The 19,672-nt window shown below is 36.1% G+C and overlaps 1 protein-coding gene across 2 annotated transcripts in view; it reads left to right on the top strand.

Annotated features, from left to right (window-relative positions):
* The first annotated feature begins 8,900 nt into the window (after positions 1-8,900).
* Positions 8,901-19,672, top strand: part of LOC131052601 (uncharacterized) — a 90,344-nt gene continuing 79,572 nt past the window's right edge. The window contains exon 1 of one of the 2 annotated variants that reach the window (XM_057987190.2): positions 8,901-9,287. In XM_057987190.2, coding sequence (XP_057843173.1) covers positions 9,246-9,287 — 42 coding nt within the window. In that variant the 5' untranslated portion in view covers positions 8,901-9,245. The remainder of the gene's footprint in view (positions 9,288-19,672) is intronic. The other variant, XM_057987189.2, reaches the window with a different exon arrangement.

A 19,672-nucleotide genomic window follows, 5' to 3' on the forward strand; every position in this document is an offset into this window, starting at 1 on the left:
CAGAGGACCATGACATTGGGCACTCCATGACCTCCTTCTAGATTTGGATCTATACCTGTAGTCTCTGGCTTTCTCGAAGATCGTGTGTCCGTCGAATTCTTGTACCTGTGCCTGCAACTTTAAAAAATAGTGTTTGGTTGGCTATAGAGGGTTTTGCCTTATTGAAACCCCTTATTTTGGTGATTTCCACCTCCACAAATAGCCAATAATATACTGAAATATATGTGTGCTAGAATCCTATGTGCTTACAAGATCCTCAATGAGCTAAAATGCAAGAATTGGAGTTCTACCCTATGCTTTTGAGCATAAACCCTAATTGAAAATGAGAATACTTCAAATAAAAAATGCAATAATGGATCTAAAGAAATAATGTTGATATGAAAACAAGTGTTGTGAAACTCATATGAAGACATGAAAATAACATGAAACTATACCAAAACCTAAGGAAGAGGTACAAGACAATCAATAATCGGTGATCTCCTATTATTCTTCAATATCTTCAACGCTTTAATTGATGATGAAAATGGTTGATGTAGACTTGATGAATGCTTGATTTGTTGATTGAAGAATTCACATAACCTGCACTTTCACTTCATAAGAGGCTCCTTCAATTGCTAGAGAACGAATCCTTCAAACGAGGAAAGGAAAGGTTATATAAATAAAAACCCTAACTTTGTTTTTGATCAAAATTCAACCTAGAATTGATATATTTTTGCACAAAATTGGATTTAAACATTATAATACTGCCAAAACATGATCCTAAAATTTTGGGGGAAAAAGTTGGGAACAAAATGTCGCGCTCTGGTTCGGCTAACTTTTTTTCAAATTTTTAGAGATGCATGATATTGTGATTACAAAGTCAATTCCAAATCAGTGCAACAATTTGAGGTGTTTAGATATGTGAAATCGGGCCTTAAAGGTTGAAATAAGACTTAATAATAGTTTTGATGAATTGATTAATCAAAAGGATAAAATAAAAAGGGGCACACTTAAGATTAAGGGCGCAATTTTATAATGTGTGGAGTGATAAAAGACGCCTTTAGATTTAATTAAATTCATTAATTAAATGCTTAAAAGGAATTTAAAATGCAAAATACAACACACTAAAGTGGGTGCTAACCTAAGTGCGAAATTGTATCACCTAATTAAGGGTATATACAATTTACAATGCTACATTTAGCCCCCACTTTAGCAGTCATACGACACTACGTGCATATGTAATCTAAAGTACAAGAAAGTAAATATTTCACGAAAAAGGATATATCCATAAGGTGTCAGACGAAGCCCCTGGAGCGGTATTTGATGTACACTTGTTAGGAACTGCATCCTACAAAACCATATTGTTAGATAAAATCACAAAATCACCTAAATGCTTACTAAGGAAATGATGAAATTCGCGAGTAGCTATATGCCCTCTTTTTCGGTTTGCTAATTAGTGAGTTGAAACAGGGTATCATGTTTACCACAACGAATTGTGAAAAGAATTGATGACAAATGTTCACAATGAAGATTGATACAAGATCGAAGCGCATAATGGAATATTCGATAAGAAAGAGAACTGAAACATGATCTTCCAACGCAACATAAGTGCATAAATTAGATTTCCTCGACTCAAGATATGGATGATTAAGCAAAAGAAGTAAAATTAGGGTTTAGAAAAGTATATACCTTTAAATAGTGAAAGGGTAAAAGCACAATGTTGTGTCACACTTTTATAAAGGAAGTGGCCAACACAACTAAAATTGTTTAACTTTGACTGCATAAAAGTGACATTTCTAAATTGAATTTCAAAATGATGTAAACTAATCCAATTAGAAATATTAATGAAATTTATGTATGCTATTTTTAATAAAATTATAAAAAAAATTAGACATTTGTTTTATATATTCAAAGACAAACTTTTTACTGTTGAAAATCAAGGGTTCTAGTCGACGTCACCAAACAAAATGAAATTGAACTTGTTTTTTTTCTGATTTTAATTTTCCAAATAAAGGACACATAAATGCAGTGTTAAAAATAAGTAAAAAAATTGATGTATATTTTTTTGGTAATAATATTTTTAAGTTCAACATAGCTGAATTTGGAAGTTTTCATTTGGCATCACCTTTTGTCTACTAAATTTATGATTATCAAAAAAAAAATTAGACCATTTTGGAGAAGATTCTCTCATCTAGTGAAAAATATATTTTTAATTTTTTTTAAATATCATTTAATACTTTTTAAAAAAATTCTAATCAGCTTCTTTTTTAACTTAAAATACCTACTTGCAATGTATAATTTTAAAAAAATATTAAATTAATCAAAATACTAAAAAATTTATATGTTTAGATTCGTGACTTCGAGCTCTACAAAGGGGTATTTTTTTATTTTTGTAAAAAATAATTCTGCTTAAAGAAAAATTTAGCAGAAGTGAAAAGTAAAAAATACAGACAAAATAGGTGATTTGGCTGCCACATCACCTACCACATAGGTGAGTCTAATTGGACTATTTTGATTTTTTTTTAAAACTAAAGTCAAGTGCGCACAAATTGTGATAATGGTGTCGAACTCAGTTCGACCGGACTCTTGATGCCGTTTAGGTGTCATGCCAGCGACACAGAGTGCCACGTGGCCGAGTGGTAGTCTGACCAGACTACCCCAAGTTAGCCCCAAGTGCGACACAACTTCATGCTTTTTCTTGAAAATGACAGTTTCATTTTGTTTCACACTTTTGTCTCATAGTGCAAGAGAGGAGCCCACATAGCACTAAAAATGCCTCGAGGATGACCTGAGATAACCACATGAATGTGATTCTACAACAGTCTGTGATCAAGGATCACTCGCTTGACGAGGTAGGTCCACTCAACTGCATGTTGACTTTTTATTGACTTTTAGTTTGACCACATTAACTTTTTGAGTAGGTAGGAAATCCTGATTTGCAAGTACCCCAACAAGGGTGCAATGGTCCCCCTTGGGCGCCATGTTCCCTGCTAAACGCTCTGGTTCTCCCAGGGTGCCATGATCCCTTTGGGGCACCCTATTCCTCTTAAAGCATCCTAGTCCTATTATGGTGCCCAAGTCCCTAGACAAGGTGCATGTAATTAGGGGATAGGTGATGAGTAGTTTGATTTGGATTTTGAATAGATTATTGAGTCATGATTGTTGATTTTGCAAAGATTGTTGTACATGCAGGAGCATACTACCAGGCTCACGTATCAGAATATGAGGAGTCAAATTCCACGACTATCACAAGAGGATCGACAATTGCTTAAGACAGTGGGCCTATGGTACATGTTCAATATGCCCTTTATCAAATTTCATTAGGCGATGCCCATGGCACTGATGGAGAGATGGGATCTGAATATTCTACCTTTGTCCTACTCGTAGGGGAGATGACAGTCACACTAGAGGATGTGTACTGCATTCTTAGACTCCCTATTAGAGAACAGATTAATAATTTAAAGTGTCATATATATGGTTTTATGAAAATATAACATATCAATCCGTATAGTTTGATAAATTTTTAAGTTGTCATATACAGTCCAAAAGTGAAAAACAACCATTTAGACCATCAAATTCCAGCCCTGCACACAAGTATGAAAGCATACCTACTAAATGTTGAGGCATGTGAGTTGATTGTGGAGTATTGTTGATTAAATATCTTAGCATTTAATTAAAACATGTGTGATTGCATGTTAAAAAATAAGTCAACGGGAATGCGTGGTTGGTGATGGCATTCTACAATGGAGGTCCATGTGCAACACCATGAATCAACTATAATTGGGTCCAAAAAATTGGTCTCCACTTGTCGGCCTCATCCATGTGTTTCATGAGTCATACATTGGTAAAAATAAAATATTTAAATTGTCCATGTTCCTAAATGCATGATGAAAAAAAATAATGTTAGCATGTGTTGGAAACACAATTGTCATTGCACCAAAAGATTGACTTGTTAATGTCCGATACAACCACTAGACTTATAGAATCCACAAGAGGTGGTTAAGCCATGTCACAAACTCAAGCATTGCGCTCCACAACACAAGGAGACCAAGGGCACACACCTCACAACAATCCACTTCCCCCCAACTCGAGCGAGGGGGTTTGAACTTGTGACCAAGGCTCTGATACCAATTGTTGGAAACACAGTTGCCATTGTACCAAAAGATCAACCTGTTAATGTTTGATACAACCACTAGGCTTATAAAATCCATAGGAGGCAGTCAAGCCATGTCACAAACTCGAGCATTGCATTGCACAACACAAGGAGACCAAGGGCGCACACCTTGCAACAACATGACATATAGAAGATCATATTAATTTGAAAAATTATAGTCCCCCACTATTTAGCCCTCTCCCTTAACACTTATTTCAAATGAGACATTCCCCTATGTATGTTTCCAAATAATAAGAAATAAATACTACAAGTTTATGTGGGAAAAACTTTTAAGAAAAAATAAGCATTATCTTGAAAAATTTGGCCCTTGTTAAGATCATTGACAAAAGCCTCATGTAAGAGCGTATATACCTCAAATAATGAAGATTCTTATAACAATTTGAGAAGCAAATTATTTTATAATGAGAAGCTTACTATGATACGTGGATCAAGTATGAAGACACTTTAGCAACTACTTTGCAACACTTGGTTTGTTCAAAGAAGATAAAATTAAAAAAAACAAGAAAGCTCACCATCGAGCTTTTTAATAATCATTCAACATTCAAAACTGAAAAAAAAGAGGTCTAGATTGTAACATAGACTATCTTTGATCTCATAATATTTAAACTCTCTCTTTAAGCGATGGTTTCTTAGGGTAGGTCATGATGCGACTACTCGGCTTATTTTGACTGACAACTTTGTTTTTTAAGCAACAATTTGTGGAGCTGGTAGCCCATGAATGTTAAATTTTACTCATCTTAAATTGTATATATTTTTTTAAATCACCAAAAAATATTAAAAGAATATTCAATGGGGTCATTCAAAATGGATTTCTGACAAATTGGACAACTAGTGTTGTCATCCCCTTTCTTAAGAGTGGTGACATCAACAATCCTTCAAATTATCGCACTATAATGATCAATCCTCTTTTTGGTAAACTTTTTGGGAGCATGATAGAAAGACGAATCAATAGTTGGGCTAAAAAAGAGGGCGAAAGGACAAGCAGGTTTTAGACCAAAACATTCTACCAATGACCATTGCATTACACTTAGACACTTGATTGAAAAGGTCTGGGACAAACAAGGAGGTGAGGTCTTTTGCTGCTTTGTGGATTTCAAGAAAGCTTTTGACACGATACTTAGAAGTAAAACTATGGAGTAGAATGGAAGAATTGGAAATCCCATAACATTATAAGGATATTGTTCATAGGTTATATGACCAAGCTTGGGCCAAAATATGAACCAAACAGGGTTTGTCAGAATGCTTTGGAAGTGACATTGGGGTCAAGCAGGGTTGCCCACTTTCGCATACCTTATTTGTGCTATACAACAAACTAGAGGAATGGATAGACAAGTTTGGTAGAGGGGGAGTTCATTTGACCAATTATGTAATAAAATTGCTCTTGTATGCTGATGATCTTATTTTAATGGCAAAATCAACACCAAATTTGAAGAAACACTTGAAGGCTCTAGAAATTTTTTGTCATGAGACAGGGATGCAAGTGAACACTAGCAAAATTAAGGTCACGATCTTTTCCTTAAAGAGAAAGAAGGTCCATGGGGATTTTTTTTTTGAGGGCAGCCCATTACAAATGGTCAATGAATATAAATATCTTGGCCTTGACTTCCACGATAAACTCAGTTGGAAAACACGTAGAGTGAAAATGATTCAAGGAGGATGTAAAACCTTATATTCACTACAAAATAGATGTAGAAGAGCTGAGTTATGGGATTAGAAAACTAAGAAGATTCTTTTTGGCCTTCTAGTGGTTCTAGTGGTTTTATATGGTTGTGAGGTTTGGGGCAGCAACACTTTAGAGAGTAAATGGAGACAAATAGAGAGATTTCAAAGACATTTACTCACAAGATTAAATTATCCATTCCATACGAGATTGTTCTGGCGGAAGCGGGGGATTTTCCTATTGAGGCTGTGGCTATGACTTGGTTACTAAGCTATCTAAAAAGAGTAGAAAACATGGAGATACATCTTTGGCCAAAAATAGTAGCGAAATAGAAGCTAGATAGAAGAAAGAATACATGGATGAAGCAAAGCATTAAATGGATGAATAAATGAGATATTAGCATAAACGACTGCCCAAATAACAAAAAATAGAGAAAAAAGTACGTGCAAGGAAAGTTTAGAGAAAGCACGTGGACTAGCAACTTGGGAGAAAAAAGGAATACTATATTAAACACTTCAATCTCACACATGACCATACACAAAAGAATCACATAGGAATGGGTATAAAATGAAAAGCAAAAATGTTAATTGCTCAGATTCGAACCAACTCACATCAACTTAGATGTGAAATTAGAAGATATATGCTACCTAAAGATGAGTGGGTAGATAGAAAATGTAGATATTGCACCCAAGGAGTAGTGTAGACAAAATGACACTACATCACGAAATGCCTAACTTACAAGGATATCCGGATCCACTACATTGACACGCTAAATGTAAACACCTTGAGTAATCTATTTGAGGACGATAAGATAAAGAGAGTCATAGAGTTCTTGATCAAGTTACACAGTTTAAGATCCAAGATGCAAAAGGTAAAAGAAAAGGAGATCTAGTAGACAACTCTTTGGTTTTTTCATACTCTTCTTTGCTGGCTACCTGTGGGTCCCATAGGCTGTTTGACCTCGTGGATATTAATAAAAGCATTCTTCATTCCCAAAAAACAATTACTTATTTCCATCCCCTGTTTTTAAAAACTTATTTGTAATTTAGCAACTACTCTACTAAAATAGAAAAAGATTTCAATTGATCTTTTTCGATTTAATTAAAAATTTAATAGAAACACTTTAACTCCTTAAATTTAGGAAAAAATTGCACCAACAAAAACGAGCTCAACTAAGCTACATGCTAGAACCCTATTGTACATAACTACCTAATATTTCCTCAACACCCTATTCGATTTTGTTATTAGTCCCGCCTATCTATAGGCGGAGACTAATGTTTTCATCTCTGCCTATTAATTTGCTTTGAAATTCATGACAGACATTTATACTAATGTTTATTTTATAGTTTATCTTAATTTATTTATTAATATATTTTTCTTTCTATTTTTACATTTTTCTAATTGGCTGATGTATTTTTTCCTGGGGTTTTTGTTTTTTTCTTTAAAATAGAAATAGATGACCAATCAAATTTGACTAAGTAAGATTTTCTAATGTTAAAAAATTTAAAATTTGAAATCTAATTCACACGGAGTTAAATCATGCAGCGGGTGACAAATAGTAGGTAAGACTTTCCGACTAAGGAAGATTATTTTAATATTATTTTAGTAGATGCCGAAAAGGTAAAATGAGTTCGTGGGACCCGTGAATGGATATATTTTGGGATAATACAATAATATAATTAATTGTATTCTATCTTTAATGATCGTGCTGCCAGGTTGGAAAGCTTATCCGCAAGAAGGATTTCTGTGTACCGTATTGCACAAAGACAAACTAGAGGAATTATTTCCCCTTCCTACGTACAGCTTTTTAGATTGTTTAAATTAAATTAAATGAAAAAATAAATACAAGTATTTATATTAACAAAATAAATCTAATTATTATGTGTATTATTAGTCCCGCCTATCTATAGGCATTATTAATATATTTTTCTTTCTATTTTTTACATTTTTTTAATTGGCTGATGTATTTTTTTATGGGTTTTTATTTTTTCTTTAAAATAGAAATAGATGACCAATCAAATTTGAGTAGGTAAAAATTTCGATGATTCTCTAATGTTAAAAAATTTAAAATTTGAAATCTAATTAAGTCGCTCCGCGATCCCACCATCATGTTGCCTGCCCCTGTTGCCCAACTCTGAATTAAGACCCCCATCTTCCTCCATGATGCTTTGTATTTTTCTACATTGGCCAACAAAATGTTTTTTTTTTACTTCCACCGTCAAAACTCTGTATGCAATTAAATCGTCACCAGATCAACATAATCTTTAAATTGTATACTTCATCCTCAACCTGCTAGACGTAACATTCCTCCTGCTATTTCCAAAGCCCTGTAATATCAAAAAATTCGGCAGAAATTGGGGGCATACAATTTAGACCTGGTCAACAATCATTTAGACGGTGAAATTCAGGAGAACTTTGGAAATTGGGTGGAGCTATTGCAATTGAACGTTTCAAACCACATTAATAGAGATAAATATTTCACCATATGAAAATTTTCATTATTTTTAAACAAAATAAAAATTTAGACGTTTTATTGGTCATTGTAGGATATTTTAGACATTTTGTTTTTTAATTTGTTATATTCTTAGTTTTATTTATATGATATCATAGTTTTATTAAGCTTATGTCTATGAAAAATTTAATTATTATATTAAACAAAAAAAGATTATAAATTATTATTTTTTAATAATATTTGATATTATGTATGATATCATAATAAAAAATTACATAAAGAAATTTTTACTTTTTTTAAATCTTTGTAATGTCTTTTTTTCCTTTTTTGTATTTTTAGCTTTTTTATTATGATTTTATTTGTATTTTTTAATGTAAAAGTTAAAATGTAAATTGTATCAATTTTAATATAGTTTAATTTATTTTGAACTTTTTGCTTGAATTATATAGTATTAATTTTTTAAATTTAATTTATTTAAGAATTTAATTATATTTATGTTCAATTTATATAATATTTTTTTTGTTAATATTGAATTTATTTTTCAATTAATGTTATTATTGTTTTTAATATCAATATTTAATATTCTTGTATAATATTATAAAATAAAATAACATCCTCCCCATGTTTTACACAAACATCTGCATTTGTACAAATCAATTTTGCCAATTTTTGGCACTAGGCAGGGACTCATGCTGCCTCACAGCTCTTGTTTTACACCCTATTCAATTTTGCGGAGTGTGCTGGAATTTGCGGTCTGTAAATCAAGCTGAAGAGGGCGGGTGCCTGCGACTGCATCCATAACCTTCACACTCTGCGGATATATACTCATAAATCTATCCACAATAGGGCGTCCCTCCTTTTCACATTGCACATTAAGTCATCTAACGAACAGAAGTTAGTTACAAGGAAGAAGAAGCAGATAAATGTAGTGAATATCGAAGCAGAACTACAGAGGGGTTGGAGCACTGCTGATTGCAGTCATGGCGAAACGAGAGCTATCTACCACTCTGAAGAACCTCAAGGCAAGTTAACTGTTTCTATTTTTCTATTTTGCCCTTGAAGGGTCCTTTTCCTTGGTTTTGTTTTTTCGGTTTTGGAAATTGAAATTTTTGGGTTGTACTTAACCTAAGGCCTTAAGATCCAGAAGTTCAATGCAGTTTTTTTTCCCTTCCTTTTCAACTCTTCTGAATAAGAAATATACGCTCTACTGGCAATTTAGATGTGCTATTTGCTTGACATGTTCACATTTATATACAACCTCAAAATAGCCAGAACAATATTTTTAGTCTTTTTATTTGTTCAAACAAGGTATAAATCATTCACTGGCAACGGGAATTTGTGCGTTTATAAGATACCCCCGGGGGTTCCACAATTTCAAGGTAAATGCAGCGAGTCTTTCATTTTAAGCGTCGCTTTTGATTAAAGTACAGAATGGGTTCATTGTTTTGCACATTTAAGCAGCAATTTTACAAATATCGAAGAAAGTAAACAAAGAACAGGGTACCAGTATTTACGATTACTTAGTAGAGTGCAGTGGCCTCTGATCTTCTTGTCTTAAGCATTTGGAAAGTAAACACATAAATGCATATCAGGTAACTTTATTCTACTCTCGAAATCATATGCTGTAATGTTTTGACATTGAAGTTCTCGACGAGGTTGGTTATCATTTTTAATTATCTCACATTTAGGATACTCTTTGTGCAAAATGAGCTGCTCTAATCAGATCCTTTGAATCTGGAGGTTGGTAACATTCCGTGACTTGGAAGCTACAATGGTGATAAGCAGAACCAAGAAGGTATCATTTAAAGATTCTGTTGTGCTTAGGTGTAGGGACTCTAGTCGCTTATCAATTCTTACGACTGGTTATATCTCCCTGCATGCCATGTTTCTGTCATCCCGTCTAAACTGTTGTAGTCACTTGGAAGGTTATCAACAGGAAAAACAAAAGTTGGCACGTTTTCTATGCGAACAATGACATTTTCCATCAAGGGTATCAGAAAAAATACCTTTGGAGTAGGAAGAACTGTGTACTTACAAGCTACAGTTGGGATCTCAATGAAGGAGTTCTTATTTACCAATTTGTGGGGATCAGATTTGTGGTAAGAACTATGAAGAAGTGGATGCTGGAAGATTGGAAAGTGAAGGAAGGGGTTGCGGTCATTTTATTGCCTACAAATCATGTTTAAATTCTTGCCGATTATGTTTAGGTGTTTGAAAATTGATTGTGACTTATGTGTGTCAGAACGAGGGATTCTTTCTCATAACACAAGATTGATAAACCACTTATTAAATCATTTCTTGGTGATGTTTAAATTCTTGCTGATTGAGTTTAGGTGTTTGAAAACAGATTGTGGCTTATGAGTGTCAGAATGAGGGATTAGTTCTCATAACACCACATACGTAAAAACTAGCATGTACAGACATATTTGGTGCAAAAGCGCACCAAGTGTTTGATTGAAAAATTTCTAATGATAAATTCAATAAGTCTGTCCCTCTTGCATATCCAAAACTAAGAAATCCATGTCCTTATGAAAAGTAATTCATGGGCCTACCAAGGTATGATTTAAAAAGAGATCAATAAAAGTGTTTTCAAGTTAAGCTTACACTGAACTTGGAAAAGTAATAAGTCAAACTTATTTTTATGTTACGATGTAAATAGTACAAATTACATAATTGTTAAATATTAAAGAGTAAATAATTAATTACTCTAACAAGTTTTCTGTAAGGTTGACTTCAACAAGAGGGGAAAAGTGGAGGAATTATGCACTGGCACCCCTCGAGGACACGTTCCTTTACAGCTATAAAAGAGTCAGAATGTAAGAACTTGGCCGTAGTCAAGGGTTTAGTGAAGATTTCCATAGATCATGATCCGTTGTCCAGCAAAACCAAGCTCAATGACTTGTTCATGGTTAAGTTGCTGAATATAGTGCATGTGTATCCTAATGTGTTTAGTATGCTAATATTGTGTCAGATTGTGTGCAACGAATGACACTTTGATTGTTGCACCAAAGAGTAGTAGGAGTGTCATCTTTCATGACCCAAACTTTGAAAGCATAAATTGAATCCAAACAGATTACTTGCCACAGTGAGCAACACGAGGATATTGACTTATGTTGAAGAAAGTGTTAACAATTTGTTTCTTTTTGGATGAAGTGATCGGGCTCAAAAAAATTTAATTTGTAATGCACAATGGACTGTGTCTTCAACATTGCCAGCCCAATTGGAGTTTGTATACCCTAGTGAAGGTGAGCATCTTGCAGATTCTCAATGCCAAATCCTATAAGCGAGATCCTCTTTGTTACTTTGTAGTTGCTCTCATGTGGATCTTGTATGAAGCAAGACACTAGGCTTGTAGCAAAGGTGAGATCGGGCCAAGTCTAAGCGTGTCAACTATCTAAACAAGGTGGTGTCAATCCTAGGTGAAGTCACATGTCAATTAAGTTGGGAACCTTATTCTTGATTTAAGGGGTAAAGGGGCTAGTTTGCAATCCGCCATGTGAAACCTTTGAAGAAGATTGAGTCATGCCTGGTTTATGAAATTGAAATCCTAGAAATCGGAAGACCAAGAAAATATTGTAAAAAGCCTGAGATAGTCATATCAAACCAACTCATTTATCTTGACTTCACATGGATAATCATGTCTAGATGGCTTCCTATGATTACGAGGCCCTCAATATATGGATTTTGAATGAGGAGCATGAAAAATAAATTGAATGAATGATTCAATAATCGGATAATTACATTGAACGATATACACACGTATATATAGAGGTTACAAGACGATGTTCTATAATTAGAACATAATGTTAAAGTAAAAAACTAAAGAGCTAAACGCTAAATTAAGCGTGAAAGCTAAATTAAGCTTAAAAGCTAATTACATAAAAAAAGTAAATGACCATTAACCAAGGAACTAAAAATAGGTGACTAACATATAATTAAATATTCTAATACCCTCCCTTAATGGTCATGCTATCTATCACACCAATCTGCCCTCTAAATTTGAGAAACTTTACCAGGCTCAAGGACTTGGTGAGGATATCTACAGTCTGATCTTCTGTAGGAATGTACTGCAGTATCATTGATGCATCTTCAACATGCTGGTGGATGAAACGACAATGAAGCTCCACATGCTTTGTCTGCTCATGGAAGACTGGATGTTTGGCTAATTTTAGAACCCCTTGATTATCACAAAACAAGGGAGTAGGTCTTGGTTGAGACATTTGCATGTCTGCAAGCATCCTACGTAGCCAAATTGCCTCACATGCTGCCTTAACAGTTCCCCGATACTCTGCTTCGGTCGAGGAAATAGCTATTGCCTGTTGCTTCTTGCCGGTCCATGTGACTGCACCTATACCCAAGCTGAAAACATACCCAGAAGTTGACTTTTTGTCATCAACACAACCTGCCCAATTTGAGTTTGTGAAACCAACCAGCCTAGGATCTTTGCTTCTGCTCTACAAAATGCCAAAATTAGGAGTGCCCTTCACATGTCTAAGCACACGTTTTGCTGCAACCCAATGTTCAACTTTTGGGACTGACATGAAGCGAGAAATATAGCTCACAGCATAACTGATGTCAGGTCTAGTGGTGGTGAGATAGATGAGGCTGCCCACTAGTTGCCTGAATGAAGACTCATCCACTACAGGTGAATCTGATTTGGCTGATAATTTGAGCCCTATCTCCATAGGTGTAGATGCAAGTTTACAATCTTGCATTCGAAACTTATCCAGTAGGCTCTTGGCATACTTTGACTGAGAAATGAATATGTGGCTATCAGTCTGCCAAACCCCTACACCGAGACAATAATGGAGAAGTCCCAAATCTGTCATATCAAAATGCTGATACAAATTCTGTTTGACTTGCATGATCAGATGTGCTGCATTGCCAGTAATGATGAGATCATCAACATAGACTACTAGAAATAGAATATCATCACTAGTATGTTTGACATACAAATTGGGATCTGAAGGAATCCTCTGAAAGCCTTGATCAATCAAGTACTTATCAATTTTGATGTACCATGCACGAGGAGCCTACTTGAGGCCATAGAGTGCTTTGACTAGTCTGCATACCTGGTGTTCCTTACCGACAACCTTGAAACCTGGAGGCTGCATCATGTAGACTTCTTCTTGCAAATCACCATTGAGAAAGGCACTCTTGACGTCCATTTGATGGACTTTCCATCCAAATTGAGCTGAGAGAGTGAGGACAAGCCTAATGGTACTCATCTTGGCTGTGGGAGCAAATGTCTCCTCATAGTCGATGCCCTCCTTCTGTGAAAACCCTTTTGCCACCAACCGAGCCTTGTACTTATCAAGGCTTCCATCAACTTTATACTTGACTTTAAACACCCATTTGCAGCCAATGGGCTTCTTCCCTAGAGGAAGATCGGACAATACCCAAGTGTTGTTTTTCAGAAGAGTATGTTGCTCAGCTGCCGTAGCCTTTTCCCATTCAGGTACACCTTTAGCCTCTGTATATGTTTGAGGCTCATAAATACTGTGAATGTTGTCCATAAGAGCAAAATTAACTGTGTGTTGCTTGCTCTTACCTCTAATTGATCTACCTTCAATGAGCTCACCATCATGAAGATCACCAATGGTCTTGGCCCACCACTTAGGCTGGAGAGTAGAAGTACCAACATTTGCTGCAGGATGAAGATTACTTGGAATATCTGGAGCAAGCTCCTATGGATGTGGATCTAGAAGATCCTGAGGAAAGTTGGGGGGTGCAATGTCATGCCTGGGAGACCCCACAACTTTAGAGTCAAGTGAATCCCTCCCATCAGGTGGAGCTAAGGGAAGACGAACACCCATACTTGCAGCCTTTGGAGGCTGATCCTCAGTGCTCAAATCAGGAGAGGAAGGCTGAAAAGGCCCTCTTTCTTCATCAAATACGACATCTTGACTGAATATGAGTTGATTAGTGTCTATATCAATCAGCCGATATGCCTTGTGGTTGTCACTGTAGCCGGTGAACATCAATTTCTGACTCTTTGGATCTAGTTTGGTGCGCTTGGCATCTGGAATCAAAACATAAGCTTTAGAGCCAAAAACTTTCAAATGACTAATTTTGGGCTTCCTGCCAGACCAAGCCTCCTCTGGAGTCATCTTTTTAATGACCTTTGTGGGAGACCGGTTCAGAAGGTAGACTGCAGTGAAGACCACTTCCGCCCAAAAGTGTTTTGGAACATTTCTATGCTCCAACATAGATTGAGCCATCTCAGTGACTGTACGGTTCTTGCGCTCAACAACACCGTTCTGCTCTGGGGTGTAAGGTGTGGTAAGCTGATGCTTAATGCCACGTGATGCACAAAAGTTGATGAACTCTGTAGAACAAAATTCCCCTCCATTGTCGGACTGAAGAGTGACTATCTGACAGCTAGACTCTTTTTCCACTAAGGCCTTAAACATCTGAAACATGGTGAACACCTCTGATTTTTGCTTAAGAAAATAAACCCACATGCGTCTGCTGAAATCATCAACAAATAATAGAAAATACCTGCATCCAGTGATTGATGGAGTGTTCATGGGACCACAGATGTTCAAATGAACGAGCTGCAAGACCTTGGATGCTCTCCAAGCGTCTCCATCTGAAAACAGAGTCCTATGCTGCTTTCCAGCTTGACATGCTCCGCAAACTCTATGATTCCGAGTTTGAATCTCAGGTAATCCTATGACTAGATCCTCTCGAATCAACTGAGAGAGATAGTGGACATTGAGATGCCCATATCGCTGATGCCAAAGAGTGCTGATGGAAGTACTCCTAGCTGCCATGGCAAGCTCCTGAGAACCAGTAGAATCAACAAGTCTATAAAGACTATGATCCTCAATAGCAACTGCAACTGTAGTGCGAGTCTCCCTGTCAACAATGCTGCACTTGGGCAACTCGAAGACAACATCCAGCTGTGGTGAATGCTGCATAATCTGACTGATTGACAGTAGATTGAGCTTCATACCAAGTACAAAGTATACATTGAGGAATATTAAATCCCTCCCACCAGATGAAATCTGAACGTTGCCCTTGTCGACAATAGTATACTCTTCGCCTCCACCAAAGATCATTGAATTAGTGAAAGGCATGTACTCTGTAAACCAATCTCGACGATGTGTGAAATGCCGAGAGGCTCCAGAGTCAATGTACCAGGCTGATGATTGAACATCATTAGAGGAGGTTTGGTCCATGAATGCATAGAAGGCAAATTCCTTCTGATCAGGTTGCGTGGCAGAATTGGCTTTCTGCTTAGACCCTCCCTGTTTGGATTGCTGGGATGCTATCAATTTCCGACAATCTTTCACCAAATGGCCATATATATGACAGTAGGAACACTATAAGCTCTTCTTTTTGGAAGACTGTTGAGGTTGACCTTGACCTTTCTGCTGGAAGGACGAAGCTTTACCCTTGTACTTATGCAAAGTTGAGGCTGTGAAACCCTGTTTAGTGGATAAACTAGCACTGCTTCCAAACTGCTGCTTCTATCGATCCTGCTGTAGCAGCTTGTTGCAGAGATCAGGAAACTTCAAATCAACACTAGTAGAGGAGATATTGAGCGTATCAATGAAATGCTCGTAGGATCTGGGAAGGCTTTTTAGCGTGATCACTACCATATCCTCTTCCACCATGGTTCGGCCTATAGCTTCCAACTGATCACAAATGTCCTTGATCTTCGTAAGATGTGCTTGGATAGATGACTTCTCATCCATCATGATAGAAAACAACAAATTCTTCAAAAAGAAAGCTCGGCTCTTGTCGGATGTTTCATAAAGATCCTTCAAAAGATCCCAGATCTCTTTTGCTGTTTTACCTGAAGGCACCTATGGGAGTTGATCATCTGTGACAGAGAGTTTGATAAGCATGACAACCTCTCGATTCTTCACATCATGTTTGTCTTGATCATCACCTGCTGTTGTAGGAATGAGATTCCTTGCCCAGAACAAGCTGATCAAGGCAATGATACCCAAAGATGGTAAGCATACGTTGTTTCCAGGTGTTGTAGTTGTGGCCGTTGAACTTCTGACTGTGTTCCAACATGATGTTGGTTAATGATGCCATCACAGAAATCAAGGTTGAACGAGGTCAACTGAGTGAAAGCAAGAGACAAAAGAATCTGATTTTAAAAAAAATCAGAATATAAGCAGCTGCTGAAAAAACTGAAACCCTATAGGAGAATTTTGGCACGAATTCCAAGGCACAAATTTCGAGGTTAAGAAGAAACCCCCAAAAATAAAATTTTCTGCAAACTTAAAACAACATAAACAGTTCCCAGAAGACAGCAAAATTCCCGACGTCCATAGAATTAGCAGAAATTGCGAACTATTTTTAAATTCCAAGGCAAATTCGTTGGCACAAAATTCAAGACATGGAAAACAAGGCACCCAAAAAAATCTGAGACCAACCCAGAAAAACTCTCAAAAAACCCACCAAGAATCTGAAAACAGAATGCAGATCCGACGGCTCAAAAGTCAAGGCATAGAAAATGACGCACCTAGAAAAATCTGACGACGATCTAGTTGATGTCTAAAAAAACCTACCAAGAATTTGCAACCAGAATAAAATTTCGACTTGAACTGAAGGGTCAAAACTCTAGTTGAAAATTGCAAAAACCCTAAGAAAATTTTCAACCTGCAAAAAAAAAAAATCCACCCAAAGAACCTGCTCTTTTTTTTTTATAAAAAAAAAAACAGTTTAAAAAAAAATCTCTTCAATAAAAAACTTCGAAAATTTTTAATAACAAAAACTTTCGAAATTTTTAATTTCCATGCTCTAATACCATGAAAAATAAATTGAATGAATCATTCAATAATCGGATAATTACATTGAACGATATACAGATGCATATATAGAGGTTACAAGAGGATGTTCTAATAATTAGAACATAACATTAATGTAAAAAACTAAAGAGCTAAACGCTAAATTAAGCTTAAAAGCTAATTACATTAAAAAAGTAAATGACCATTAACCAAGGAACTAAAAATAGGTGACTAACATAGAATTAAATATTCCAATAGAGCACACAATCATACTTGCTGAATATAGACACCGAGATATGGATGACATCAGGAAAAGCTTTCTGCCTAAGTCAGGAAGAAAAATATTTGTTATCTCATACTAGGTTCATGGATCTTGTGCAAGTCCATAAACAATTTCCTTGAGGTGGTAGACAAGTGAAGAGCAAATCATGAAAATCTAGGGGTTGTGCCATGTCTCCTAGCAAATTGCTAGGCAAGAAGGCATTCTTCACATCAATGTGATGAAGACCCCAGCCACATGATGAAGATCCCAACCATGTGATGATGCTAGTAAAATATGATCAAGTGATGTATATTTGCAATCATCACATGCACATGCACTATTTCAATCTTTACCCAAGAGGAAGTTATCGAACTTGTTGAAACTAGATATGCATCCTACTTCATTCTATTGGGGAGGATGATTGAGTTGCAAGAGCCCTTGCAACAATGATGATGACATAGGAGTGGAATTGTTGGGCTGAGTCAAAGATATGGTAGGGCTTGAGGGTGAAGGAAGTGGTGAAGAAGAGTTCGTACAACTAATGATCAGGACATGGGGATGGGATTAGTGAGTTGAGTTAAAGATAGAGTAGTGGTTAAGGGTGGAAGATTTGGTAAAGAGTGACACTTTTTGGTCAGATGTAATGTCCCCTAATTAGTTATACTTCAAATTAACCTAAATTCACCCAAATCCAAAATAGCTAATTAAGTTTATGGGAGTACCTTTGTATACTGTTTTCCATTAGTATTATATTTTTTAGATAAAATCAGATTTGTAGGTTAGTTGCCATTCTTTATTATCCAATTCTTAGTGCACTAGGGTAGGCTAGCTGGATAGGGTGTCCAAGAGACCCGCCACCCTAGGCCCAAGAGCAGATGCTACATCCTTCTTGGCTCCATGTGGCAGGTGTTAAGCATCCATCATGGAGTGGCGTACCCAGTGAGGTGTCCTTTCGCTGTCCCCCCTCGTCACAACCATCTCCTCTCTTAAGCCCAATAGCAGATGCTTCATCCCTCTTGGCTCCATGTGGCAGGGGTTGGGCGTCAACTATGGAGTGGCGTACCTAAGGGAGGGTCCCACATACATTAAGCAATGACTTTGCAATTGATATGATTTTATAACAGTCTTGTAAGGGTTACAAGTTCCCTTAGTTTAGCATTATTATACCATCATATTAATCAGTCCTTATATTGTGTTGTATCAGATTTTGTGACAGCATTAAATTACATTCATTATCGGCTTTATAAGTTAAATTTATCACATTATATTTCAAGTTATCATCATTATAGAATTAATTCCCATCACATATATATTCTTATTATATCTGATTATGTTCATGTATCAGATTGTAGCATCCACTATATTTACTGTATAACTGTTATCATTTATCAGATGATCAGCTATGTTACTGCCCGTAACTTAATAACAGTTCTGATCTGAACTGATCGATGGTGATGTTACTGGATGCTTTGATTCCTTTCCTTTATATCTCTAAATGTGAGGGAGAGTTCACACCTCTTCATCATGTATGCCCTTTGGCAAGAGACACACCCTTTCACCATTAGCACTCTTTGAAAGAGTGCAACTCTTCATTATTTCTGCCCTTTGAAAGGGACACAACCTTTCACAATCAGATCTGCACTTCTTATTTAAGTCAGTTCTGCACTTCTGATTCCCCCCACAAATGATCTCCTCTCAAATGAGGCTCTCTTCTCCCTTTTATAGCTCATATTTGGGAGAGTCACAACTTATCATTTCATGCCTTTTGTCCATTCATTAACTTAATTAAATTTTTAATTATATGTAATTATATTCTTTTATATTTCAATTTAAATATATTTTTATTCTTTTAAATTTTAATTTTATTATTAATATTTACCATTAAATTCCATTTCAAAGTGGGGACATTACATCAGATGCTGAATACATCACCTTTGTTATATCCCTAGTTCGCATGCGATAAAAAATGGGGACTACTAACATTGCCAACTCTAGGGAGATATATTAGTGCATTGATAGCATACTTGGACAAATGAAGAGCATTGTACAACAGAGACCGTACCTTGCAATTCAACAATGAAAACATTAAACATATCATTCAATAGAGTCTCAACACTCCTTTACACCGTGGATGCCTATGCATTGAACCTAAAGTCGTATGTGTAAAAGTGTGGTAGAGTTCTCCCATTGATGTCATAGTACATAAGATGTGGCTTCATCAAGGCCATTAAGAAGATGTATAGTACATAAGAGGTCACATTGATTATCGGCGGACAAGTTTGCCAAACTAAGGGGCTACTTGAGTTTAATGAAGATAGATAGAGAGACTTTGGTCAAGGAGAATTGAGTGGGTTGTTGGCAGTTATGTGGATCTCCATTACTAATATGCACGCTA

Source organism: Cryptomeria japonica, chromosome 10 (assembly GCF_030272615.1).
Source record: "Cryptomeria japonica chromosome 10, Sugi_1.0, whole genome shotgun sequence".
Lineage (NCBI taxonomy): Eukaryota > Viridiplantae > Streptophyta > Pinopsida > Cupressales > Cupressaceae > Cryptomeria > Cryptomeria japonica.